The sequence below is a fragment of the Eublepharis macularius genome, chromosome 3 (assembly GCF_028583425.1).
Source record: "Eublepharis macularius isolate TG4126 chromosome 3, MPM_Emac_v1.0, whole genome shotgun sequence".
In the NCBI taxonomy this organism is placed as follows: Eukaryota; Metazoa; Chordata; class Lepidosauria; order Squamata; family Eublepharidae; genus Eublepharis; species Eublepharis macularius.
In genome coordinates, this window is record NC_072792.1 from 188,545,184 (window position 1) to 188,572,732 (window position 27,549).

The 27,549-nt window shown below is 58.2% G+C and overlaps 2 protein-coding genes across 5 annotated transcripts in view; one reads left to right on the plus strand and one right to left on the minus strand.

Annotated features, from left to right (window-relative positions):
- Window positions 1-2,630, minus strand: part of FHIP1B (FHF complex subunit HOOK interacting protein 1B) — a 30,460-nt gene extending 27,830 nt beyond the window's left edge. The window contains exon 1 of one of the 4 annotated variants that reach the window (XM_054973495.1): window positions 2,576-2,630. The gene's annotated coding sequence lies outside the window, so the exon portion shown is untranslated. Of the gene's footprint in view, window positions 1-507; window positions 614-817; window positions 885-2,349; window positions 2,434-2,575 lie in introns of those variants that run through there. The other 3 variants (XM_054973494.1, XM_054973496.1, XM_054973493.1) reach the window with 3 other exon arrangements.
- Window positions 948-21,811, plus strand: CNGA4 (cyclic nucleotide gated channel subunit alpha 4). Its single transcript, XM_054973497.1, has 5 exons — window positions 948-1,213; window positions 7,300-7,413; window positions 7,948-8,054; window positions 19,601-20,596; window positions 21,287-21,811. The coding sequence occupies exons 1-5, from the start codon at window positions 954-956 to the stop codon at window positions 21,685-21,687; spliced, it is 1,878 nt and encodes a 625-aa protein (XP_054829472.1). The 5' UTR covers window positions 948-953; the 3' UTR covers window positions 21,688-21,811.
- The last annotated feature ends 5,738 nt before the right edge of the window (window positions 21,812-27,549 follow it).

Here is a 27,549-nt window from a genome sequence, read left to right on the forward strand (position 1 = left end):
AGTCCCCCCAAGTCTCCCACTGCAGACACGTTATCCACCAGCCTGCAAAGCCCCAAGCACAATGCACATAGCACACACCAGTTTGTCGTGTTAATGTTTTTTGTCCTGTATATTTTCTATTTTAATTTTGATCATCTTTAAACAAGCATCTTCTTTATTGGCAATATTTCTAGCAAATTTGTTTAACGTGGTGAGAAAAAAGAACCACCCCAGTTTTATCTTGAGTAGAGAAACCATGAAAAGGAATTTGAACTTTGCAATTCATTTGGCCTTGTTGTAAAAAGTCAGGACCGTATCTAAAACGCCCTCTAGAAGCATAAAACTGAAGGAGTGCAACAGAAGGGCTCTGGAGCCAGCAGGACCGAAGAAGGGCCACAAAAAGCCACCCAGTGTGGCAGGCATCAAGTCCCACAACACCCACCGCCAACAGCCCCATATCCCTTGTGGGAGGTGGGGCCGTCTGCAGCCACGTGGGAATGCTGTTTTCATGCGCTGCAGGCAACCAACCTGTGGGACTTTCTGCTTCAGGAGAACACAGGGCATTTGGGGTGCTCGGGTAATCAAGATGAAGAGGGCATAAGCCAGAGGAGGCACTTCTCACCGCCCCTCCTTAAGGCTCAGAGGGGGCCCACACGCTCAGGCCCCGCAACTCTCCATCTCAGGCCTCCTCTCCTCTCACCAAGAGTCTTGGCAGCAGACGGCCTTGGAGCCCCGCTGGGCTGGAATGGCGGCCCAGAAATGCCGTCAAAAATGGAAGTCTTGGCCTGCTCCCCCTGCCTCAAGCCACAGCCTCTACAAGCCACAAATCCCGCCTCACCTCTCTGCTCCATGGGGGAAACGTGACAGCCAGAAGTCTCGGGAAGAGCCACTCCCAGCCGTGAGTCAGCGCCTGCTGCGCCACATTCCCCCAGCTCCCAGCAGCCAGAAATAACCTTTTGCAGCCTGCCGGGGAAATGAGGAATGGGAAGGAACGGGCAGGGTCAACAGCACCTTTCTCAACCGGCCCAACATCCAAGGGCAGGACAAGGAACTGGGAGCCGGGTGGGCAGGGAGATCAGACACGGATGGATGCCTCGGGAGGACTCGCCGGCTTCTTAGCAGCCCCAAGCGGCTGGGGGGGGGGGCACCCCGCGTCCTCCCGGCCACGCTTCCCACTTGGGTCAACACCCTCAGCTGCTGGCTGGCTCCTGCTCTGCCCAAAAAGGCACTCTGGGTAAGTTAAGAAGGCGTTCAGGAATAGCCTGCACGTGCGCCCAGGCCACATCCAAGTCCCGGAATAGCACCGGGGAAGAAAGCCAAAAGCGACGGAGCGACGGAGCGAGCCCTGCCCCGGCTCCGGCCTGCTTCAGCCTCCAGAGTTCACGCAAAGACCCAGCGGCACACGCCCCACAGCCAGCCCTGGCAGCCAGACACCTCCCTCCAGAGGAAGCCTCGCCCGGCCCCCGGCGGCCAGGGTCCCTCCAAGGCTCCGGCCAGAGGGGAAGGCGCAGAGGGGGTGAGGGAGGGCGCAGCCTTGCCTCTCCGAGCGCAGGCAGGCAGGCAGGCAGGCAGGCAGATACGTGCCCGGGGCCTCAAACCAGGCGGCGCAGGCTGCAGACTCTGCCCCTTCCCACCCCCCGTAAAACATAACGGCACCAAGGACGAGCCATCCAGGAAGCGCCGCGGGGGCGGGGGGGCGGGGGGGGGGCTGGAGTTCGCCGGAGGGCCCCGGTCCCCCTCCCAGCTGCCGCCACCCCGGAGTCCGAAGGGGCCCAAGGCAAGATGAGGCCACTGCCAGGGCCCGACCCCTGCCCTGCAGCGGGGGGGGGGGCGCTGGGGGGCAGAAAGGCGGGGGGCGGCTCCGGGCGGGGCAAGGGGGGGCCGGAGGGAGGAAGACCCGGCCCCCTGCGGACGCCGCTCAGCCGCCGCCCCCCCCGCCCCCGAGAGGCCTTTCGATCCGCCGCGCTCGCCGAGGGAAAGGAGGGGCGCCAGAGAGCCGCGCGGGGAGGGGCCCCCCACCCCCGCCCCCGCCCCCGCCCCCGCCCCCGCCCCGCGCGGGGAAGCCCCCTCCCTCGGAAGGGCCCTCCCCTCGCGGCCCCCAACAGGCGGCTTCTTTGGCCGACACCCGAAGCGCCTGACCCCCTCCCTCGTGCCGAGACGTGACCCGCGGGACAACAACGACTAGAACTGGAGGCCCCCCAGCGGCCCCCGAAGCCCGCGCCTCACTCGGGGCCCCCGCCCGGCCCCTCGCCCGGGCCTCCCTCCTCCGCGGCCGCCCAGCGGGCCTCCCGGGCCGGGCCGGGCCGGGCCAGGCGGGCGGAGGGGGGGGGCCCTCCCGGGGGCCGCCGAGGCCGCGCGCCCGCCGCTCACCTGCCGGGCCGAAGGCGCCGCTCGCTCCCGCCGCCCGGGCCCCGCGTGCGCGCGGCCGGGGAGGCAGAGGCGCGTCAGGGCGGGGCCAGGGAGAGGGCGGGCGCGCTCCCGCCGCAGGGACGCACGCACGCGCGAGCGCCGCCCCGCCTCAGCCGCCCGCCCCGCCCCGCCGAGGAGGGAAAGGCCGCGCGCCCCCGCTCGTCCCCGCGCCCGGCCTGAGGGGCACCTGCCAGTCGCCGCCGGAGCCGCCATTTTCCCGCTCCTGCCGCCCGCCGGCCACGCCCACAAGGGGTGGGGCGCCGCCGCCGCCGCAATCCGCGCTCGCCGGCCACGCCCCGTACCTGCCGCGCGGGGCGGGGCCCGGAGGCGAGGGGCGGGGCCGCGCGCTGATGGGCGGCGGGGGGCGCTCCTCCCTCACTCCCTGAAGGGCCCCGCCGCGCCCACCTGGCCGGGCTGTTGTGAGGCGGGGGGTGGGCGGGGCCCGGGGCCCGTGAGCCGCGCTGGGTCCCGGTGGGGGGGGGAGGCGGGCTTCAGCCGGGCGGGCGAGGAAGACGCTGCGCGGCACCGAGCGCCTCGGCAGGCAGAAGTCCCACCGGGCGGGGCGGCGGCACGCCTCTCCCCCGGGCCGCCTTGCAGGCGCCCCTTCCCTCCTCGCAAGGCGCCAGGGAGCCGCCCGGGGGCCTAACGGGACTCGCGGGCCCGAAGCCGACCCCCCCCCCCCTCGCCCGGCGAGCCGGGAGTGGAGGCCGGCGAGGGGCCGCGCAGGACCGGCGGCGTCCCTCGCGCCGCCTCCCCACCGCCTGCTCCGGGCGCCGCCGCCTCCACGGATTCACTTGCGGACCTCCTTTGTCGCCCGCCTTCCTCCCTGAGGTTACACCGTGTGAGATTAGCGCGTTCAGCGGCAAGGACAAGGGCAGGCATTTCCACCCCGTGTCAAGGACATTTCCATCAACACTGTCACGGGGCAAATGAAGACAAGTTTACAAAGACAGAGCATTGCCTTAGCAAGGATCCAGTATGGGGTTGAGGAATTGCTCAAACAGAACATAATCAATTCTAGGACTTACACTGAACAACATGAAGCACAGGTAGGATATAGGAGGACATATTGAATCAACAGATAACATGTAAGGCAACATAATGGTGAAGTCTACAGTAGCGAAGCATCTGAGACCCCCCCCCTCCCTACAATACCAACATCTTATTTGAGAAAAAAGCCTTTTTGAATAATTTGGTTTTGCATTGTTTATGGAAAGCTAAGACGGTGGGGTCTCTCCTGACCTCAGGCAGGCTGTTCCACAGGGTAGGGGCCACCACAGAGAAGGCCCATGTATGGGTTGTTGTTGCTGTTGATTTTGCCGGTGTGCAGGGTGGCACCTGCAAGAGACCCTGTTCAGATGAGCGAAGCTGCCATGGAGGAACATAGGGAGGGAGGCGGTCCCACGGGAGTGTTTCGGTAAATATGTAATGGGTATATGCAATGCAACTTTGCAAAGATTTAGCGACCAGCAGAAATCCCATACAGAGCCGAAGAAATATTGAAACAGAGCATGAACAATTCCGAGACTGACATATTCAGCAACATAAGATCTACCCAGTAGGACCAGACTTGTAGCAACAGCAGTGGAGTCTGTGGTCCCTCTCTGTTTGCAGCAATAGTGGTAGCATCTGTGGTCCCTCCCTATCTCTTTACTGAGGGATCTCTTTGCAGCCACTTCATAAGAACATAAGAGAAGCCGTGTTGGATCCGGCCAGTGGCCCCTCCAGTCCAACACTCTGTGTCACCCAGTGGCCAAAAAAACACCAGGTGTCCTCAGGAGATCTGCCAGTGGGGAAGCCCTCTCACTGATTCCACCCCCCCCCCCAAGGCCAAGAATACAGAGCCTCACTGCCCAAGACAGAGAGTTCCATCTGCACCTTGTGGCTCATAGCCAGGGATGGACCTCCGCTCCATCTGTTTCTCCAGTCCCCTCTTGAAGCTGTCTGTGCTTGAAGCTGCCACCACCTCCTGAGGCAGTGAATTCCATGTGTTAATCACCCTTTGGGCGAAGAAGTGCTTCCTTTTATCCGTTCTAACCCCACTGCTCAGCAATTTCATTGAGTGCCCACGAGTTCTTGTATTGTGAGAAAGGGAGAAAAATACTTCTTTCTCTACCTTCTCTATCCCATGCACAATCTTGTAAACCTTCCTCACAGTCCAGCCCTCCTACCTGAGAAAAAAGCCCTCTTGAATCACTTCCACTCCCCCCCCCCAGGGCCCTCATTAGCCCGGCACCAGCGCTGCCGCCGCCTCCCGCGTTGGGCCCTTTAGGGTTGCACATCCAGGCTCAGGTGTGTGGCTCAGCCCCTCGGGAGCCCCAGCTCCTCCCTGTTGCTACGAACCACCAGGCTGCAGGCAGGCACAGCAGGCAGAGGGATCGGATCGTCTCTCCGGCGGGTGGCGGCCCCATCTCATGCCTGCAGGCTGCCAAGATGAACGGGCTGGCCCAGGCCTCCAAAGCCCAGCCCAAGGACAAGGGGAAAGCGAAGCTCATCAAAACAGGGGAAAGCAGCTCTGGGCCTGCCTCCAAGCCAAAGTAAGGGTTCCTGCATATGTGTGAGTGTGTATGTGCGTGCATGTCATGTGCTTTGATGCACACAAACACCAGTGGGGCAACAGCAATAAGGAAGGGCCCACACATGTTCTGGACTGTGGAGGAGGGAAAGGCCAGTGTGAGGCCCAGGGCAAAGGGGTGGAGGAGGCAGACATGCTCCTGGGAGAGGGGAGAGGGTGGCCAATCAACAAAGAGGTTGGCAAGCAACAGTGATCAGTCGCCCTGGAGAAGATGGTTCCTTCGGAGGGTTGACTCCATTGCATCACATCTCTGCTGAGGCCCCTGCCCTCCCCAAACCCTGCCCCTCCCAGGCTCCGCTGTGAAATCTCCAGGAATTTCCCAAACCGGAGCTGACAGCTCTAGACAGAGGGACACCCCATGGAGACACTTCCACCTTCTGGAGGGAGGCAGCGGGGCCCATGGCTCCACTGCAGCAGCAACAACAACATTCGGTTTCTATACCGCCCTTCAGGACAACTTAACACCCACTCAGAGCGGTTTACAAAGTATGTTATTATTATCCCCACAACAAAAAACCCTGTGAGGTGGGTGGGGCTGGCCACTGCTTCAGGGGCCAGGCCCCACCCCTAGGATGCTCCGTCCCGAGAGGCAGAGGCCAGAGCAGTCCAGATTGCCCACGTGGTGCCTCAGAGGTTGGCAAGCCCCAGCCCCTTTGCGGCTCTTGGGGCCCGGAGTGTCTTTCTCAGGGACCTGCACCTGGCAGGGTTCAGGCACCTGAAGAAGCAGCCAATAGAATGGGCGGCGGGGGGGGGGAGAGATCCATTTGATGGGCCCCGCTCTGACTTCAGAGCCCGGATTCCAAGGATTTTTATTATTTATTTATTTCATTATAGTTCTATTCTGCCCTCCCTGCGAACGCGCTCCGGGCGGATTACGTCACATTGCATCGGATTACACAATCACAATTAAAGCAAAATTTACAAATCCATAAAACATTAAAATCACAGTTACATATAAATCATTAAAAGACATCAAGAGGGCAGCAATCACAGTATAACTTATCTTTGCTCAATAAGACAATTTTCTAAAGCAGAATGATGGTAACATGTTTGGTGCACGGGAGGGGGGGGATTTAAGTATCCATCGACTCCTTCCCCCTCCACACAAATGGCCGGTGGAGGCCAGGGCCGGCCTCAACCATATGTCTGGAGGCCCAGCGGAACAACCAATCCTGCTGGGCCCTGGTCTCATTGGACAGAGCGTTCCACCAGGCTGGAGCCAGGACAGAAAGGGCCCTGGCTCTGGTCGATGCCAGGTGGGCCTCCTTGGGGCCAGGGACCACCAATAGCTGTTTGTCTGATGATCGAAGTGTCCTCTGGGGCGCATATAAGGAGAGGTGGTCCTTATAATTAAGTCGACGGGGATGGGACTGGCGCTTTCCATCCTGGTCTCTTGCAATCCTTTTTGATGAGTGGAGATGGGCCTCTCTGCCAAGGGGTTCTCTTCCCAAGGGCTCCCAAGATGCCCATCCCATGGGGAGCACCCGGAGTGTACGGGGGGGCACACGGTGCCCAATGGGGCAGAGCAAGGCACAGAGGCTATCAGCAAGCCCCAGGGGGGAGGGGGAGCAGAAAAGGTAGGTGGGGGGTCAGATCCAGAGCAGCTCGGGTCTTATTACACCCAGGCTCCAACCTGCCAGGCGAGGAATCAACTTGTGGTGTTTCTTGGAGGATTTGGCTGATTCCCTGGCGCTGACTGAGGCTCGGCGATGTCCTCCCTTGCGATCCCGAACATCAAGTCGCACTAAACATCAACCAGAAAAGCAATACGGATCCCTCGAATCACGCGGATTCCCAGCCTGGAGCCCGGAGTTGGACTCTCCCTGCTGCCTTGCGGCCTCCCTGTTCTGTTCACGCAGCGCATTGAGAGAGGCCGTGGGGGGGGCAGTGGAGCAGAGGGGGGGTCTGGCTCAGAAGGGGGTCTTTTGGACAGTGGCGCCACAGCTGGGGAACAGCCTCCCCCCTCCTCTCGCGGCATCTCCAGGCACCACGCGAAGGTGCTTTTCTTCTTCCAGGTGATTTGGCTTTGCTCAGCTGTTGACCTTCTCATAGTTTTAATTGCTTGTCTGTTTGCCGCCCTGAGAACTGCATTTCTCGTGCAACTGTTAAACCAGCTTTCTTGTTTGGTGCTGTTTTCTACCTTCCAAACACGTTACTTGTTTTGCAATACAGTTTCTGTCGGCTGCGGCTATTTTTTATGCTGTGTTGTGCCTCTGCTGTTACGAATGAAGATGCAGCCGTCTCCGGTGCTGCCTTCCGACAAAGGGCCTCTCTGCCCCTGCCCCTGCCCTGCCCTGCCTCCACTCCCATGGCCCCTTCCTCTGCTCTCTCCCCAGCAAGGGCCCTGGTGTCAAGCAGCAGATCTTGGACCCAGCAGGGGACTGCTACTCCTCGTGGCTCAACATCATGATCGTTCCCGTCATGTACAACTGGATCATTCTCATCTGCAGGTAAAGGTCAGGAGAGGGGCGCTGGGCTCGGCTCGGCTCGGCTCGGCTCGGCTGCCTCCGCGGGGAGGCCTTGCTGCACAACCCACCCCCCAAGCCTTGACTTGCACCCCCAGTTCAGGGCAAGCCCCCCTGGTTCCGGCGGCCAAGGGCTGCGGCTCGCGCTTTCCAAGGCAGCTCTTTCTGCCCCGCCCCATGGTGGATTCTGCCATTTCAGGCTGTTGGGGGGGGGCGAGGGGGGAGGTCTGGTGGCCTCTTTGCCGGGACCAGTGGAGATCAAAGGGGTCTGGAGAGCGGGGAAGCAAGCCGCTGAACAGCAGGGGGGCAGGAGGCAGTGCCTGCCAGGAAAGGGGGGGCCCCCCCTTCCTCATGGCATGAGCCAGCCGTGGGAAAGGTCCACGCAGCGATGCCGAGAGCCAGAGAGGGTGAAGGCACCATAGCAATGCTGGGGAGGGGGGACCGGGCGCTGGCCAAGCTGCCCTGGGGCTTGAGGGGCCCTGCGCTGCCAGGCCTGTGAGCAACTGCATCTCTCCGCAGGTCCTGCTTTCCAGACCTCCAGCACAAGTACCTGCTGCTCTGGCTGAGCTTGGATTACTTCTGCGACCTCCTCTACCTGGTGGACATTGGGGTGCATTTCCACACTGGTCAGTAGCCGGCCCTGCCCCCTCCAGCCCTTCTCTGTGCCAAACCCCTTCCCGCTCCACAGGCCTGGCTTTGCAGACAGGAGCAGAGGAGCCCCCCCTCCCTCCCCCCCCCCAGAGCTGCAGCCAAGAGTTCTCCACCACTGCTCTCCCCTGGGCACGTTGCAGCTCCCCAGCCACCCACTGGATGGCAGCAGCTACCCAGATTTGTTGCCTTGGCAAGGCTGAGGGCGCGGGGACGGGGCAGCCAGGGGTGCCTGCTCATCACCCCACACTTTCCCCTCTGCCCAGAGACTGCGCAAGTGGGGCGTTCTGTGCTGCAAAAAAAGAACGTCCTTGCCCCTGTTAGCTGCCACTGATGGCAGGGGGTCTGGCCCCCTCTTCCTTCCTCAGCCTTTTCTGACTTGGCATGAGATGAGAGGGGCTCCTGTGCTCACACAGAGTGCTCCACCAGTACTTGTGACTGGCCTGTCGGTGGGGCCTGTTGCCTTGGAAGCTTCTTTGCCAGAATCTCGATGAGGGGATACCTCTTGGCCCACCACATAATGAGGCTGTGGTGATCTCTGCTAAGGACGAAATAACAGAGTCCAGTAGCACCTTTTAAGACTAACCCACTTTATTGTAGCATGCATGCATGCATCTGACGAAGAGAGCTGTGGCTCTTGAAAGCTTATGCTACAATAAAGTGGGTTAGTCTTAAAGGTGCTACTGGACTTCTTGCTATTTTGCTACTGCAGACTAACACGGCTGACTCCCCTGCTTCTAAGGACCAAAGCTGTGGGACACCTTCTATTCAGATCAAACAAGAGAGCATGTCACAGTGTGTAAACTTGTGAGTTCTCCAGACCTCTTCATCAGGATGTATGTTTAAAAAAACCAACCAGGCCAGGCGGTCTCCAGCTGGCTGCGGAAGGCCTCTTTCTCAGCCTCCTGCATGGAGTGCTCCGCTGACTTCCATGGTCTTCAAATGACTCCATTTATCAACTGTTGGCGGCTTATCTTTTCATGGGATGCCTTCCATGGGTGGGTGGCAACCGAGAAAAAGGAGGGGGGGGAGGAGCTCCCTTCACAGAACTACTCGAAGGGGAAGGAAAAGGAAGCGCGCCACACAATCAGGGGATAACTGAATTCTCTAAGGAAACTGTATAATTTAATAATTCAACAAGTGAGTTATACCCTATGTAGTAAATGTAAGTACTAAGTCCAAACAAAGTGAGAGAGTACAGTCCCAGAGATTATATAATCAAAGTTCAGACGGCTGCATGTTGACCACGAGGGGAAGCACCCGTAGCAGTGGCAACGAGCAGTACCGGTCCAATCCCAATTTGCTCGTTTCAGAGGTACTCTTTCGTCAGGCCCACATTAATTTACACTTCCAACATCTGATACAAAATACAGCACCGTCGGGGTGGCTTTTCACAAACAGCAAGGTCATTCAGCATAGGGTATAACTCACTTGTTGAATTATTAAATTATACAGTTTCCTTAGAGAATTCAGTTATCCCCTGATTGTGTGGCACGCTTCCTTTTCCTTCCATTGGTGGGTGCCATGCCAAAGATACCACACAATGCCCACCACACTTTATGCCCATTGAAGCCAAGAAAGCGTTCAGCACAGGGTGCTGAGACCCGAAGAGCAGTGCCCGTGCAGGCATGGATCAGGGCCTGAGAGATCTCCCTGCTCCCGAGAGCTTGGTAGCTTGCGCTTCGTCTGGTGTCATTTGGACTGGTCTTAATCAAAGGCATGTCATTGCTTTTCCTTTTGGATTTTGCCATCGACTGCTGTGCCCCCTCCCCCTACTTTCCCCTTATAAGGAGGTTCTACTAAGCTCAGACTTGGGGGAGGAGCGCCATTTCCAGAGCCCACGAAATAAGGAGATGGAAGAACAAACAGAGCCTTGAATCCCACGTTTCCGAGAACAAAGAAACCAGGGGAGGGGCGGTTGTGGCTGCCAAATATCCCGTGATTAACCAGCAGGTGAAGATATGGCCTTTTGTCCCTTACTGCCGCCTCTCATACACACATGTTTTTGGAGGTGTGGATGCAGTTAATAAGCATTTCCTTCCACTGTTAAGAAATCCTTGAGTGTGACTGCTGTGCGACTGCTCTTGCAGAATCCTTCCAGTATCTTTGGAGAATTCTGTGGCATTCCCTTCCATGGGCACCTGTGAGTGTTCACCCCACATTCATAGATGGGGGCGTGAATCCAACCATCCCCAGACCCCACAAAGCAGGACTTTCTTGCGGGGTTTCCCCCCCCCCCGCCCCAGTGTTGGTCCTGCATATTAGCAGGTCTTTAGGAGCAACAGATGGGGAAAGGGGAGGGCTGCCGTGGGAGGGGGAATCTGGTCCCCCCCCTTCCCAAGAGGCACGTGCCACTCCCTCTCAGGGACTGCTGGAGGGGGGGAGCAGCTGCTGGCAACGCTGGGCATGCTTCTTGCTGCGGAGGCACTGCTTCGGCCTCAAGCTCTCTGCACTCGCGGAGGTAAAACTCTGGGGGCAGGGGAGAAGGGGGGCAGCTTTCTCTCAGGCAAGATGGCAGCCTCGGAAGCTTGCAAGCATGAGATTACCTTGGGGTTGTTTGTTTGTCCCAACACATTCCAGAAGCCAGGAGGAACAGGCTTGGAGAACTGGGCCACACCTGTTCCTCCTTTATGCAGCGGGGAATGGGGCAGGCAGGCAGGTGTGGCTTGTAACACCCACCCCTGCCATGTCGGAGCACCTGACTCCAAGCAGGACATCTGAGTCCAGGATGTCCTTGGAAGAGAACTGTGGCTCAGCCTCCTTCTCGTTCAGGTGAGGGTGTTTTGCTGCTCAGTGTGCAGGCTTTTGAAAACAGCCCACTTCTGATGGCGAAGGTCTGAGCAGCCCCCAGGTGCCGTGCAGGCCTTTTTGTCTGCCGCTCTCTCCACCTAAAAACACGTCCCAAGTGGGAGGTGCTTCTCTGGACCGGCACTCGCTGGCAGCACTGACAGTGCAACACAACTTCCTTGCCCGTGTTCCCAAGTGACAAAGCTGAAGTTGGCTCCCAGTTCCTTATTCGCAGTTCCTAGTTCCTTATTCGCAAAGCCAAAGATAAATATTGTGGGGAAATTGAAAAGCTCTGGACCCCAAAATGAAGTTTGCAGGGGCACATATTATACACCTCCCGATTCAGCAGACTTGGCCCTCTAAGTGGACCTATGCTGGGTCATCCTACAAAACCCAGATATTGAGCTAACAGCTCCAAAATAGGATGCCCCCAGGACAATTCAATAAGAAGAAAGGGGCGGCAGCTGCAGCATAAAAAAACTTTGGATCACCCCAAATCACACAGCCCTGAACTCCAGAGACTGTCCCCTACAAGAGGACATGTGCTGGTGCAGATCCAGTCTCTGGTTCTGGAGTTGAGGCCTACTATTTGGACTGCCTCCAAGAACCTTGTTTCAGAACAGCTGTGAATAAGGAACTGGGGAAAATAAAAGACCTCGGCTCCCCTATTTGGGTGTGCAGAAGCCTCTTACGTTTCCCAGTTCCTTATTCACAGTAATGTCTAATACAAGGTTCTGGGAGAAAGGTGAAATAGGAGGCCTCAGCTCCGGAACCAGAGACTGGATCAGAACCAGCACATGTCCTCTTGCAGAGGGCAGTCTCTGGAGTTCAGAGCTGTGTGATTTGGGGTGATCCAAAGTTTTTTCTGCTGCAGCTGCCGCCCCTTTCTTCTTATTGAATTGTCCTGGGGGCATCCTATTTTGGAGCTGTTTACTCAAGATCTGGGTTTTGTAGGATGACCCAGCATAGGTCCCCTTAGAGGGCCGAGTCTGCTGAATTGGGAGGTGTATAATATGTGCCCCTGCAAATGTCATTTTGGGGTCCAGAGCTTTTCAATTTCCCCACAATATTTATCTTTGGCTTTGCGAATTAGGAACTAGGAACTGCGAATAAGGAACTGGGAGCCAACTTCAGCTTTGTTCCCATTCCCAAGTGGCCCTTCCCAGGCCTTCGGTCTCTCTCTGTACAGAAGCATCCGTTGTAATGTCACACCACGGGATCTGGTGTGGGCAGAGCTCTTCCGGTGCTCCAAGGCAAGTTTGGCTGAGCACCTCCCAGCGCCTGAGTCCCTCCTGCTGGCCCCTCACGTCCTTCCTCCCGCTGCTCCCGGCGAGTGGTGCCCTCCCATGGGGCAGCATGCTTCCCTGTGGGCCAGCGGTGGGCTTTTCCAGCCATTGCTCCAGTCCTTCCGGCTGTACCGGCAGAGGAGGGGGACCAGCCCCGCCTGGCCGGGTGTGCGGGAGGCTCCACGAGACGATTTCGTCCGCTGATCTTCTTATGGGGAGAGTGGCCGAGGTTAGGTGCGGCTGTGCTTGTTGTTCTGCTGCCTTGGACCCGTTTCCAGGGAGAAGGCAGGAAACGAGAGCGAATGCGCAGCAGGACCCTGGAACCGGCGAGGTGGAGCCCACCCAGTACCCTCCCCAGCGTGCACAATGGCAGATTTCATAGCAGAGTTCGGCTCTGGGTCATCTTGACCCCAAAAGTGCGTGTGTGTATTTGCTGGCAATTGGTTGTGACTCCCGCCGTTCTTCGCCCTAGCAGAATTAGCTGGCCGAAACCACTGCAGCTCTTTCCAGTTGTCGCACTGGGACGCTTCTTCGCCTTCGTGGTGTGTTTTCTCTCTTGATTAGAGCTCAGTGAAGCTCTGGAATTACAGAGTTTCGGCTGAACAGATGCATTTATGTGTTTACTTATTTAGGACATTTTAATAGTGCGATCTTAAACTGTGACTTCAAATGGCAACTAAACCCTGTACCAGCGTATCTCAGAGATGTACTAGTGCCAGGCCCTGCCAGCATTGTGCCAGTGCCATATCTGTCTAGCGGCTATGCCCACGGAGAACTGGACAGTGCCAGGGTGTGCTGTGGGCAGAGCGGGGCTCAGGCCGGCTTCCTGGACCTCTCTAGCCTTGGATGTGCCCCAGCACAGCTTAGTACACCAGGCAAGCCATTCGCCTACCAAAGGCCACCCCAGCAGCCATGTCCAGTCCTGCCAAGCCCCAACAAGAACGTCTGCCGCTCCGGGGCTGGGGCGCATGGCACGACATCTCTCTTGACCCACGCTGGGCAGCCTTAGAGCCTTGCCCTTCGGGGGTGGGGGTGGCAACTGCACATAAAGGGCACTTTGGACCACAGAGGGGGCACGCGGCACAAACAGCCAAGGCAGAGAGAAAAGACAGTCTGGTCGCTGCTCTGCTCAGAGCGTTTACAGTCCTCTCTCTCAGGAACGGGGCGAGGACAGGAAAGCAAGGAGGAAAGAGTCACCATTCCGCCCCCCCCTGCTCCCTCCCCCTCCCCCCCGGCACAGTTGCTATCAGCAAGGATGTGCAATGGTGGCAGGTACTGGTGGCTACCCTGCTGGGGCACCCTGGTTCCTGCAGGCAGGGGACGGGAGGTAGGGTTGCTAACCTCCAGCCGGGGCCTGGAGATCTCCAGGAATAACAATCGATCTCGGACAAAAAGATCAGTCCTCCTGGAGAAAATGGCTTCATCCTCGCCCCCCCCCATCCTTATCCCCCAAATCTCCAAGTATTTCCCAACTTGCAGCTGGACACCCTGCCGTTCCTCCCGGGGCTCTTGATGCTGTTCGTGACGCGTGCGGCTTGTTTTGCAGCTGTGCCTCTGGTTGCTTGGGGGTCGGCAGAAGAGGCTCAGTTCCACCCCCCCCCCATTCCTTACCTCAGTGCGCAGCATGCAGGTCACACCAGGAGAGGGTGGGAGTGCCACAGGCAGAGGGGAAGAGTCTCCTCCACATCAGCACTTGCATGGGGGATCAGGTGGGGAGGGGTGGCGCACGGAGGCTGCTGGAGTGAGTGGGAGTGAGCCGCGGCAGGAAGGAGACGGTGTTGGGGGGGGTGACAAGAGGGTAATCCATGCGGCGAACTGACAGTGTGTCCTAAACTCACGGGTATCATCCACAGCCCCCTCCCCCTTTCTAAAGTGCCTTCCTGAACTTTTCTGTTACTGTACAGTCCCATTATAGAAAAGCTCCCCTGGATGTGGTGAGAGCATGCGTCACCATGGCCAGGCCACGCTTTTCCTGGAACGGCCAGAGCTGGCATCTCAGCCAGTGTTGATAGAAGGTGCCACGTGCCACAGAGGAGACCTGAGCCGCCCACAAGAGCCCAAGATCAAGCAGAGCCCCCCAAGCTACGGACCTGCTCCTCGGCCAGCCTGGCTCTGCAAACCACAACCAGATTCCCCACCGGCCACCAGCACCTCCACCTTGTTTGGGCTGAGCTTCAGTTTGTTGACCCTCATCCACCCCGTTCCCTTCTGTGCAAGGCTTTCAGGACCCCATGGCTGTTAAGAAGAATCATTGCTGGTGGCCCCTCACTCCTTATCCCCTGACGGCCTCTCCCAGCCGTTTCATGCAGATGTTCAGCAGCATGGGGGACAGAATGGGACCCTGTGGGTGCTGAGTACCATTCTCCCAGCCGGCACCTCCTTCTGGAATCTGACAGTCAAGTAACAGTGAAAGGGCCAAAGCATGGTGCCCCCTGCTCCCGCTCCCGCCGGCCTCTCTGGAAAGATACCCTGGTCAACGGGGTCAGAAACTGCGCAGGGGTCCGGAGGAGTCAACGGGGACACGCGATCATCAGTCAATGGGCTCCAGGCTGTTTCTGTTCCAAATGCTGGGATCTGGACTGAAATGAGATACAAATCAAACTCTCACTTTTAAAAACCGATACATGGTTTTCTGCAAACACAGTAGTAATTCTCCAGGCATCAGACTAATGAACAGTCGATGGCTTCTGACTTATCCCCGTCTGCCTTGTGCAGTTCACTTCCACAGGTCTAGGTGTCAGATACGCCTCCAGCATATCTGTCATGTGTTACGGGGATTCCTTGCTGCAATGTGTAGTGTACTTCTGAGAACATGCAGAGGGAAACCTGTTTTGCTGACTGGTTGCTAGCTGCTTATCTTGCAGGTGTTTTGGTTACCATTTCCTGGCCAGCCTGAGAACGTGGCCTTGAAGTTCCAGCCGAGACCGCACCAACCTCCTAAGAGACTGAGCAGAGCTCATCCTTTCCCTCCTCCCCTCTCTCCTGGCCCCCTGGCTCAGCGTGCCAAAATATGAATGGACTTTCTTTCCCGCTGGGGGGCGTGGACTTTGTCCTATAATTTATCTTGCTTTGCTACCTTGAGTCACTTCAGCCAATGATCAGATCTGAGCATCTTGATCCTGGTATTTTTCTTTAATAAAGTGACTTTAACTCATATAGGTCAGTGATGCAGTGAAGTGCTTGGGGCGGGGGGGGACCTGGCAAGACCTGACACTAAGATGTTATCCTCATTTTAGCCACATGTGTACTGAGACCTCCTCTCCCTAGCAGAGGCACACTGGGCAATACCCCCCGCCCCCGGATCACCGGGTGGTCCTGGTTTGTGACAGCTGAAGACTTGCATCAAGACCCGCCTTGCTAAAATAATTCTGGGTGGCCCCCCCGAAGACTCTTCCCTCTTCAGACACTTGTAGGGCTGGGTCAGGATAGCTTTTCGTTGTGGAAGGATACACCCTCTGGGGCTATTCTTTTCGTCTACCACAAAGGCATACGGAAGGAGCTCTGTAACAGTTGCGGTGAGCAGGATAAAGCCCTCTGCTCTGCTGGCCTCCAGGAACTGCAGAATTACACCACATGCATTCAGAAAGGCAAGTCCAGGAATCTAACAGCTGGATATGGGGAACTGCAGTTGCAAATGAAATCCTGAAGACTACAGGGACGGAATGGGCACAAATCCCTCAGGCTTCCTGTTGCGCTTCAAGATCAGAAAAGTAACTGTTGATGACTCGCACTCGGGCCAGCCTGGCTGTTTTCACAGAGCCAAGGTGATCTCCTCGGGCACCGGCCAGATTTTGAGGCCACAGGGATGCCAAAGAGGCAGCCACTGCTTTCCAAAGGGAAGCCTCTGTCCACCCTCCTTCTTCCTAGTCCTGCCCAAGCGCCCAAAAGCCCAGCTGGGAAAGCTGCATGGGCAGGGCTGGGGCTGCCCCCACCTGCAACAACTGCTGTTGGAGCGGACAGGGCAGGGAGTGGCCGTGGAAGAAAAGAGGCGCTAGGGCGAGTGGGGGGCATGGCGAGGCTTACCAGCTCTCTTACTGAGGTGGGAGATCTCCTGGCATCTGCCTGCTGTCCTTTCTGCCGCTTGGCAGGGCAGTGAGAGAAATGGGAGGGGGGATATGTCACACCATCCGCACAAACCTAGAAGCGATGTCACAGTGCTGGCCTGATGGTGTAGGATTCCCCCCAAACTCTATGGTAAAAGTATAGAGTTTGGGGGCGGGGGCTTGTAGAGTGTCATGCCGACACAAGAGGCATCGGGTTTGGACCACGTCAGTCCCCTAAGGCCAGAGCTGTGTCCCCCTGAGGAGGGGCCAACTTTTCTCCACGTGGTCAGAGATGAGGCAATGCACCGAAACTGTAACGCTTGGACTTGAATGGCACAGTTCTTGTACATGCCAGCTCCTGAGATCCTCCGCCACCCTGTGGCCTAGCCAGCTCACATTGCCCCACCGACCCCTGCTTACCCCTGGCTGCTAGGGCTGCGTTCCCCATCTGGGTCCTCCTCGCAAGTCCTTAAGCTCCTGCCTTGGCTGCTGCCCCCTTACTGCAGGGTTCAGCCAGGGAGTCACTTCTCTGCCTGGGTCAGTTGCGCAAAGTCTCTCCGGGCTGTCCTTGTGGCCAGGAACTCCAGCCGTGGAGGCTGCAGGGGACGGGGGACCTTCCTGGCCGCACAGCCCCCAGGCCTGCTCTCCTCAGCCCACTCCCAGCCTTCAGTCAGCGGCTGCCTCACCAGCTTCACCTTGCTCTTCCTCGCCACTCCCTGCTGTTATTTCCTGCTCCTACTCCTGAGGGAGCCTTTCCTGCCCAGGGAGCCCTTCTCTCCAGAGGGAGCTGTTCTGGCGGGCCCGCCTCCTGGCTGCCCGCCCTTGCTGTTGCCACCCCCCCTCCTTCCTAGCCCTTCCACTGGGTGGCTGCCCTCCTCGGGGACCTGCCACTACTCCCCCCCCTCCCCGGCTGGGGTAGGGTGCCCTGGCTGGGGTGTGATGCGCCGGAAGGGACCTCCTGCCCTAGGGGGCCATGTCGTGCGGCCATCCTGCCCCCCCCCTCCTGCAGGCTGGCGGCTGTGGCGGTGTCCATCAGCGAGTGCTCTCGTGGCTGCCGCCAGGGCCCTTCCAACTTGGTGCGTGTCCCCCTTCACCGCTGGGTTCAACCACCCCCTGCTTTTCTTGGAGGACTCAGCTGCGGTCACATCTGGAGAGAGTTCATTCGGAAACCCTTTGCCCGGCAGTTTATTGATTCATTTACTTCTTTTATCATGACATGAAATATGTGTGGTTTTTTTAATTTTGAATTTAGAAAAAAAAATAGGAATATGCCAAAAGAGGAACCATGTGCCCAGAAGCGAATATATGAACCCAATTAGATAACAGCATTCATATATCGAGACGGCATTTGTCCTTATTAAGCACAACAGCCCTTTCATCAGATAAGAGCGGAGACTTCTTGTCTGGCATTTTTATGAGTCTTCATCCTATTCCAAGAGGAAATGAAAGGTGCCCCTCTGCTTATTAATGTTTTCCTCCAAATGTATTCTTCTGTCCCAGGGATATTGTATAAAGTTAATTTACTCATTAACATAAGAGTTCCAAACTCTGTGTATTCAAAGGGAAACAAACTTGTTTCCAAAACTTGGCCTATAAAATCCTTGCTGGTAACAAAAGATTATTGATGTTCCCTGTTAACGTGCCCCTGTAAATACTCTCAAAGGGAACATCCTAGCACTGTGAGACCCTGGCCAAAAAAGTAATGAAGATGCTTGGTGGAGATGTTGGGGGGGGCAGCATTCACGCCCTGCCTGGAGTGCTGCTGGTGGGCTCTGTGTTGCAGCAGAAGAGAGGGGGGTTGTTGTTGCTGGTTTGAAGGGCGAGGCGGGTGCCCCGTGCCCCGTTGCTCCTCTTTGAGAGCCTCTCAGGGCAATCCTTAGAAGAGCTGCTCCAGTCTAAGCCCACCATGGGCTTACACTGGAGTAACTGTTCTTAGGACCACATTGTCTGTCTTTGAAGAGGCAGTTGTCTGGGACCCCCTAGGATGAGTCGGCCCGGAATTCAGGGTCCCCTTCTCGGGGACTGAATACGTGCTGCCCTTTATTACCAGGCGTGGATTCCTTTTCCACTGTGGCAGTGAGATGGCTCCCAGCTTCATGGGTTCAATTTTTGGAAAAGTTGTGTACTAATTGTTTTAAAAATTAGCGTCCTTACAAAATGCAGCAAAGCCCAGGCCCAGACAAGGGCTGGTTGTTGTGGGGACGTCAGGTCCTCGGGTGAATTGAGTCTGAGCGGCATTAAGGGCGCTGTCTCTTGTTCCCTACAGAAACGGCTCAAATGGTGACACAGCCCAGAAAGGTGGCACTCAGCACCGCCTCCGCTCCTACATGCCGCATTTCGTGACATCCAAGCCTTGCGCCACAAGGTCCCTCTGAATCTCTGTTGCATTGTGGGACTTGGGCAGGGGGGGGGGCTATTCAGAGCAGACAACTTGTCTGCTAAAGGTTGTCCATCCCGGAGCATTCTCCCATAATCCTTCAATGGATTTGTCATTTCATTGGCCACAATGAGAGTGGAAATTTTTGTGGGAGAAGATGAAGGAAATAGAAATAGAGACGCCCACCAACATTTTTGCTGGAAAGCTGTGACTTGAGGAGGGTTGAGAAGGGAGTGCTCCTAAGAGAGGGGGGAGGGGGAGGCTCTTCAAAGCATCAGAAAGGGATCAGGAGAAAGAAGCAAAGTCCGAAGCAGAGGAGGAGCGAAAAAGTGATTTTCCCCAGAGACCTGGCCACACCTGGAGAAAACCAAAGCCAGGAAAAGGGTCCCGTCCTGGAAAGGGGCCCTGTGTTAAACTGGGCATGGCTGGGTGTGCACCTGAGAAGCAGGTTGTGTGAATGGAAGCTGGATTCAGACGAGGCCTGCAAAACGTCCCGTCATTCTTCATTATCTGTTCCTTTTTATCACCCCCCTCTTCCAAGGAGCTCAGGGTGATGTTCAGCCCATTTTATCCTTACACCAACCCTGACAGGGAGTGGCCCCAGGTCATCCAGTGGGCTCGGGGGGTGAGTGGCAATTTGAACCCAGGGATTTCCGGTCCCAGTTCTACAGCACACCCCACCATCTAGCTAATACAGGGAGCAAATGGGTGCCCCTGTTCCCACCACCCTCTCGGGCGAGAAGAGTCATGCCAAGAGTGGTGGGCTGGGAGAATGAAGATTGGGGTGACGTTTCCCGGCTGGAAGGAAGGGCCTGGGCTCAGCAGCACCATGGAGAGCAACCCCTGGCCACAGGCGCCAGGACAGCCGGCCTGCACAGCAATGCTGGGATGCTGTGGGATTAGGAAAACGAACCTGTAGGAAGAGAGGGGTGCCCCCGTGGGCTGCGGTGCCCCCCTAGGCCAAGAACCCCTCCCTGGGCCCCCTGCCTGCCTGCCGCTCTTCACAGCCCTCTGTCTTCATTCCTCTCCAGGATTCCTGGAACAAGGGATCCTCATTCGCGACCGCTCACGGATCTCTCGGCGCTATGTGCGCTCTTCCGCCTTCCTCTGGGATCTCCTCTCGGTGCTTCCCACGGACCTCTTTTACCTGTGGCTGGGCATGGGCAGGCCAGCCGTCCGAGCCAACCGCTTCCTTCGGACCCCTCGGCTTTTTGAGGCCTTTGACAGGATTGAGACGCGCACGGCGCACCCCAACTCTTTCCGCATCACCAAGCTGATGCTGTACATCTTTATCACCATCCACTGGAACAGCTGCATCTACTTTGCCCTCTCCAGCTTCATTGGCTACGGGGCAGACGAGTGGGTGTACCCCAACACCAGCCTCCCTGGCTTCGACCGGCTCGTGCGCCAGTACCTCTACAGCTTCTACTTCTCCACCCTCATCCTGACCACCGTGGGCGACACGCCCATGCCGCACCGGGAGGAGGAATACCTCTTCATGGCGGCAGACTTCCTCCTGGCCGTGATGGGCTTTGCCACCATCATGGGGAGCATGACGTCCGTCATCTCCAACATGAACCAAGCAGACGCTGCCTTCTACCCCAACTACGACTTGGTGAAGGGCTACATGCTCACGCGTCGGGTCAACCGCCGGCTGCAGCACCGCGTGGTCCGCTGGTACCAGCACCTGCAGATGAACAAAAAGATGACCAATGAGCTGGCGATCCTGCAGCACCTCCCGGAGCGCCTGCGGGCCGAGGTGGCGGTCAGCGTGCACCTGCCCACCCTCCGCAAAGTCCAGATATTTCAGAACTGCGAGCAGAGCCTGCTGGAGGAGCTGGTGCTGAAGCTCAGGCCCCAGGTCTACAGCCCGGGCGAGTACGTGTGCAAGAAGGGAGACATCGGCCGGGAGATGTACTTCATCCGGGAGGGGCAGCTGGCGGTGGTGGCCGACGACGGAGTGACCCAGTATGCTGTCCTGGGGGAGGGGCTCTACTTCGGAGAGATCAGCATCATCAACATCAAAGGTATGGGGCTGGGGGCTGGGGGCGGGCGGGCCCCTCCCCGGGCACCCTCTCCTGGGACTCCGCAGGATGGCCCGGGGCTCCCAGGGTGGCTTTCAGCAAGGCCCTCGGCCTCAGACTCTCCACCACTTGCAGGTTACAATATGTTCTCACAAGCACGCAGGGAAGCCTTGCTGGTGGCCGACCACGTCACGCGCACTAGGCGCTGGGGCCTTTGTCGAGAGACCGGGTGGTGGAGAGCCCCCACCCCTGAGGCTACGCACTGATGCGGGGGCGGGGGCGGGGGGCAGGCAGCCTCTGCTGCAGTCCCATCGGAGGGCTTCTTTGTGCTTCCTTTGTGGAGCAGGAGGGGCCCAAGGCAGGAGGCCAGCAAGAGGCTAGTGGAGCCAGAAGGGAGGACTAGGAAGGAAGGTCTCCCGACCAGAGATCTTGGCCTGCCTGACCACAGGCTTCCAGCAGCCTTCCCTTGCCTGGGGGCCCGTTTGTGCACCCAGAGAGAGAAGAGGAGGGGCCCGGGGGGGTGTCCCATTCTCACCCCTTGGCCACCCACGACAGATCCCCCAAGCCCCCTGCTTGGCCCCTCCTTGCCTTTCCCTGGATATTCAGGCTCCAGATTGCGCTCCAGGGAGGAAGGGCGCAGGCTCTCGGGCCTCTGCTCCAGCCCCCAAACTTTGCTTCCTCTCACTCCTCCAGGGAACAAGTCTGGGAATCGGCGCACTGCCAACATTAAGAGCATTGGGTTCTCGGACCTCTTCTGCCTGTCCAAGGAGGATCTGACAGAAGTGCTGGCCGAGTTCCCCAATGCCAAGACCACGCTGGAGGCCAAGGGCCGTGAGATCCTGCTGAAGATGGACAAGCTGGACGTCAACGCGGAGGCCGCAGAAATTGCCCAGCAGGCGGAGGAAGAGCGGCGGACGGCGGCCCTGGAGGAGGGCCTGGACGTGCTGCAGACAAAGCTCGCGCGAATCCTGGCCGGGCTGGAGTCCAGCGCCTTCAAGATGGCCCTGCGCCTGGAGCGCCTGGAGTGGCAGATGCGTGAGTGGGGCGAGGAGGAGACGCAGGAGCCGGGCCACGGGGAGGGCACAGAGCCTTGACCCTTCCTGAGAAGGCTGCCAGCCCCGCCAAGCTCTCCCAGCTCTGGCCACTAGGCCTTCCTGCTGCCCTCATTTTCCCCCTCCCCCCTGGTCCTCCCCAGTGGCAACTGTGTGTGCATGTTGGCACTGCACCACTTGTGACGTTGGCTGGGGCTTGCAGGGCTGGACGTTGCTCTGCATAAAGATTTGCCTGCAAGAGAAGGATTCTAGCCCCCCCCCTCTCTCCTCACTGTTCGTGCGGGAAGTTTTCAGTCATGTGAGCCCCCCAGGCCAGAGTGCGACAGCCCCGACCAAAGTTTACCGCTCACTCAGGAGGAGGCCGGAGCTGAGGTCCTGCCTGTTATTTGTGTGGGCGGGCAGGGGGGGCGCAATTTCTCTCCCCTTCCCCTTCCGGGATGCACGGGGGTGAGGGGGTGGGGGGGCTCGGCTCGGCTCTGTGACTTGCTCCTGCTGGGCCGGGGCCCCTGGCAGGCTCGGATTCCCTTGGCCAGGCTGCCCAGACTTCCAGCGGGCCAAAGCCTGGCTTGCCAGCACTGCCCTCTGGGCCCTCCTGCCAGGGAGAAGAGCAACTGCCTGGCACTCCCCAGATGCCTCATGGCACAGCGGAGCGAAGCGCAGCAGTCTTCTCCCCTCCAACCACCAGCGGCTGGGCTTTGCTCCCAGCCAGGCTCTGCTGGACTTGGGTCAGTGTTGGGTGGAACTGGAGGGGCCGCAGGCGGCCCTCCTGGACGCTTCCTGCCTTGGTAGGGACCCCCTGGCAGGGTCGCCTCTCCAAAGGTGCCTGCTGGGCCTCTGGCCCACTGCTCTGACCGCCAGAGGGACGGGCTTTGGTGTCCCACCCCCGAGGTGCCAGAGGCTGGGCCTGGGACTGGCAGTGTGCAGGGCAGCGGCGCCACCGCTGAGCCACAGCCCCTCCCGGCCCCTCGGCCCCTCCCCTCTGCTGTTCTCTGCTCCGGAGTCTCAGGCCCAGGAAGGCCGCCTGCTGCCGACCTTCCCTTTCCCCCCTGGCGATGCCGAGGGCTGACCCTCGAACCACCAGCAGGCGCTCTGTGGCTGAGCGACAGCCCCTCTCTGGCTGGCACCCACTTGGACTGGGGAGGGGGGGTTCACCCCAGGGAGGGGGCATATCCCCCCCCCGCCAAGCCTCCTCCCAGCAGGGCTTTGCTAGGGCTCCACTTGCACGTCGGCTGGGGAGGGCACTCAGTGGGACCTGAGTCTGGCAGCGGGGCTGTCCTTTGCCTCCCGACTTGGCAGCATCCTGCCCCCCTCCCAGCATAAGACAAACCCCCCCCATGAGGTGGTGCCCACGCCCTGCCACTTTTACGCACTGGGTAAGAGTTACGCACTGGGAGAGCCTCCCCTCCCCCCTTTCCCCCCCCATGCGCAGTGGCCTCTGCTTTGTGGCTGGCTGAACATGAGTGGGGGGGGGGCACGGGAAGTAAACCCAGCAGCTGCCCTGGCCAAGCAAAAGGCATTGTGGCTAGGCTCAGGGACGGGGCGCCCATTGAGGCCAGGAAGGCGGTGGCCTCAGGTGTGGGGTGCCGGAGGGAGCACCAGAGGAGGCGCGGGGGGTGGCAGCGCGCTCCACAAAGCAGCAGCCTCCTATCCCTCCCGCCCCACGCCGCCCCCGCCACCAGCACAAGCCCCTGGCCAGGCATAGCCACCGCGGGCAGGCATCTGCAGCAGTGCAGGCAACCAAGCGGGAAAGCTCGGAGGCCACCCACGCACCGGCACAGCCGCCCACAGCAGCGATTGGGCCGGTGGCGGCGCACACGCTCCTGTGATGTCACGCATGACGTCATCACACAAGCCGGCGTGTGTGCTTGCACACGCACAGGGAGGCACCCGGCCAGCCGGCCACAAGCGCCGCAAACCCTTGCGCCGCCCCTGGCTAGGCTTGCCAACTCCAGATTGGGAAATGCCTGGAGATTTGAGGATGGAGACTGGGAAGGGTGGATTTTGGGTGGGGAGGGGGCTCAGCAGGGCACACTGCCATAAAGCCCACCCTCCAAACAGCTGTTTTTGTGGGGGGATCTGATCTCTGTGGTCTGGAGATCAGTCGTGTCTCCAGAAGGTCTCCAGGCCCCACCTGGAGGCTGGCAACTCTACCTCTGGCCCTCAGGCATGCCCACCCCCCACCCCCCTGCAGTGGCCAGAAGTCCTCCCCCATGGCCTGGGCTCAGAAGGCCACTCCTCCGATCCCCACCCCCTCCCCTCGCTCTGGGCCTTGCACTTGTCCAATGAGGGGTCCCGTCACTCTCTGTAAAGAGCAGAGCCTTTTTGGTTGTTGCCCCTTCTTTCTGGGACCTTCCAAGGGGGAGCAGCAAAAGTAGTTCCCTGGAAGCGGCCAGGAAACTAAGCCAAGATCACTCTACAGCACCAAGCTCCACGAGTCCAGCCTCTGTAGGGAACAGCCGTGGCGGGGGCCGTGGCGTCACTGACTTACGAGTATCCCACATAGGGAAGGCTCTGCTTTCATTTGATTTGTTTCCACTTGCTCTGCACTTTGGGGTTTTATGGTTTAGCCGGCTGCCTGCCTTGGGGACTTCTTCAAGCTGGAGAAGAGGATAGAAAAAATTAATAAATGAACAAATAAAATTGGACACTCGTGTGGACTTCAGAATTGCTCCCAGTTCATATAAGCAGGTGTCATTATTGACTTGGGATTATTTTATTTATTTATTTATTTATTCAATTTATATACTGCCCATCCCCAGGGGCTCTGGGCGGTGAACAGTTAAAATCGATAAAAACAAAGACTAAAATCAATATACAAATAATAAAACAAATTAACAAGGTGCAGTGGTGGGGAGATTATGAGATCTGTGGGAAAAGATGGTGCCTGGCAACCTGGCATGCCTGCTGCCGGGGGGCTCTGTGAAAAGTTGGCAGCTCTCTTGGTGGAAGGGAAGGCCCCACTCTCTGGCTGTCCCACAGCACAGCAGCTGCGGTCTGAAGCCAAGGCGCTGCCATTGCTGCCGTTGCGACATGTCCTGGCTGCTGGCCCCAGAGGGAGGTTCTCTTCGTATCACTCTTCGGGTCTGGAGGGAAGGTGCCGCCCCGGGGAGCTGCCACTGAGAGAAACATGAGACTGCCTTATGTGGCGCCCAGACCCTTGGTCCAGACTGGCGGCAGCTCTCCGAGGTCTCTGGCAGAGGCCTTTCGCGTCACCCACAGCCAGGTTCTTTTTAGCTGGAGATGCCGGGGCTCGAACCTGGGGCCTTCTGCACGCAGAACAAAGACACTGCCTGCTGAAGCGGAGCCCCTTCTCCTCAGCCCCTCCTGGCACTTGGAAGAGGAAGAGGAGGCCCACAGCGAGATGGGGCGGCTGGGAGGAGGGAGGAGGACCACCGGCCAGGCAGCATTTCTTCAGGGCGTGTGTGGCCGGTGGAAAGGGCCCCAGGGCACTCTGACGCAGAGGGCGTAGAGCAGCTGGGCTGGGGGGCATCCTTGGGGCAGAGGGCTCTTCGCCTTTCCTCCTCAGACCATTGTCCTGCTAAAAATGTCCACCACCACCCAGTGCCCAAGCTGGTTTGCGCCCCACTGGGGAAGACTCGGGGGCATGCGTCATTTTCCCCTGGGGCATCCAAAGCAGCGAAGGTAAAGGTAAAATGTGCCATCAAGTCACAGTGGACACATGACAACCCTTTGAAGTTCCTCCCCAAAGAGGTTTTCAGAGTAGGAGAGCAGCGGGGGGAGGGGGGATGTGCCATTGCCCCCCCTTTGAACAGCAGCCCCCCCTCTTCCTGGGTGGTCTCTCCTCCAAGGCACCAGCCCTGCTTAGCCTCTGAGCTCTGGCAAGATCGGGAGGGTCAGTTTGCTACTCAAAAGCAGCTCGGAGCCCCGTGATCTCTCGGGAGTCGTGTCAAAAATCCTCTCTCCTCTCCACACCAGACTCCCCCTTCAGAGCAAAATGGGGCGGTATTTTGGAAAGACTCAAAAGGTTTGGAAAGTCCCATGGAACTCCCACATCACATGTATTTCTGCCTTCAAGCTGAGGTTTGTGGGCTACCAAGGGACAGGGAGGTTGTGGTCATACAGCCAGTTGGGTGTCGTGGTTAAGAGCACGGGACTCTAGTCTGGAGAGCCGGGTTGGATTCCCCCCCTCCTCTGCTTGAGGCCAGCTGGGTGACCTTGGGCCAGTCACAGCTCTCTCAGAGCTCTCTCAGCCCCACCCACCTCACAGGGGCCGTTTCCAGACGGTTTACCGGCCCCCGGAACGTCGCGCCACGTTGCGGGGAAAACGCAAAATACCGCATTTTATCGCGTGAGTTTTGCACGACGTCACATGACGTCGCGCAAAACTTGCACGAGAAAACACAATATTTCACGTTTTCCCCGCAACGTGGCGCGATGTTTCGGGGGCCGGTAAGCCGTCTGGAAACGGCCAGGGTGTTTTGTTGTGGGGATAATAATGACATACTTTGTAAACCGCTCTGAGTGGGCATTAAGTTGTCCTGAAGGGCGGTATATAAATTGAATGTTATTATTATATTATTATGGTCAGGCCAAGAATGATTGCAGTGTGAGTTGGTGATATTGTGGTGAAAGAGGGGGGAAGACCATTGCATTGAAGGCAAGACTGCCTGCTTCCCTGCTTTCATCTCTGCCTCGCAATTTTAGCCAGATCCAGTTTGCAAATCGGAGCTCTCTGAAATACTTTCAGACTTAAAGACACTTGAATTTCTACCTACCAACAGCAGCACGAAGGCTCCCTTTTATTGCTTCTCTTTCCTGAAACATTGTCCGGGGATAGCTATGCAGAGCCGGCAGTATCCCGAAAATCTGCAACAACACTCGGCTTGTAAAAGATGAGACGGGAGTGGAAGTCGCTGGCAGGAGACAGGGGTAGCAGAGGAGGAGCCTGGCCACATCCCGGGGCTCCGTTGTCATCGTTGGGAGAGCTGCAGAGGAGGAGGCGGGTCCTCCGCCCCTGCCTCAGACCCCGGGTGGCTGTCAAGACCAGCAAGCCCCTCTGCCACGGAAGATTTGGCCTGACACTTCCGCCCCCTGCCCCGCTGGTGGCTGGCAGGGACGGTCCTGGAGCACAGACCCCGCTGGCTGGGTGACGGTATCAATTTCACGCTTGCAAGGACCAGTCCTGCTCTGGGGGCACCTGCAGAGCTCCGCTGTCTCTACATATCTTTTGCCTACCAGACCTCCGTGGGCTGCTGGCCCGGACCTCTCTCTCTTGTGCTCCAAATCGCCACGTGTCCGCAGGCCCTCCCTCCTGGATATCCGTGCAGATGAAGGCCCACTGCACAGCAAGCACTTCTAGGGCCTGGCCTAGCATTGGCCTTGGGCTGGTGGGTTCTGGTGGAGCACTGCATGGCAACGGGAGCTCTTGTGGGTCACACACATGACACACCCCATGTCCACCCTTTGCAGTGGCTGCTGCTGAAGTTATTTGTTAAGACGGGAAGAAAAAAGAGACATATGATTCGAACACAACCCTTGCAGACTCAGGTCCTGCCATGGGAACAAATGGTGGCTTCCCGGCCTTTCAGACCAAGGGGCAGGCAGGAAAAACTGCTGGCCACAAAAGCAGCTGCCCAGTGCCCTTCCCTCAGTGGCCTGTGATTGCTCTCCGTGGATGTTTGTTTGGCAGGGGACATACTTTTCCCCAAGAAAAATAATCCCTTCTTGGCCAGCCAGCACATGCGGAGTCCGTCCTTGGTGGGCTGTAAGTATGGCTAGCAAAACGTCAGCAAGGTTGAACACCTCCGAGTTCACCCTCCGCAGGCACCGTTTTCTCCAGGGGAACTGATCGCTGCTGTCCGGAGAACAGTTGTAATTCTCCAGGGCCCACCAGGAGGTTGGCAGCCCTAGTCACAACTCACTGCGAGTTAAACAACCAGTGTG

Excerpts from the sequence above, each read along its gene's own strand:
- CNGA4 (XM_054973497.1), top strand. The coding sequence starts at position 954 with ATGAGGAATGGGAAGGAACGGGCAGGGTCAACAGCACCTTTCTCAACC. Across the intron at positions 1,214-7,299 it reads TGCCCAAAAAGGCACTCTGG|CAAGGGCCCTGGTGTCAAGC; the intron begins GTAAGTTAAGAA and ends CTCTCTCCCCAG. Across the intron at positions 7,414-7,947 it reads TGGATCATTCTCATCTGCAG|GTCCTGCTTTCCAGACCTCC; the intron begins GTAAAGGTCAGG and ends ATCTCTCCGCAG.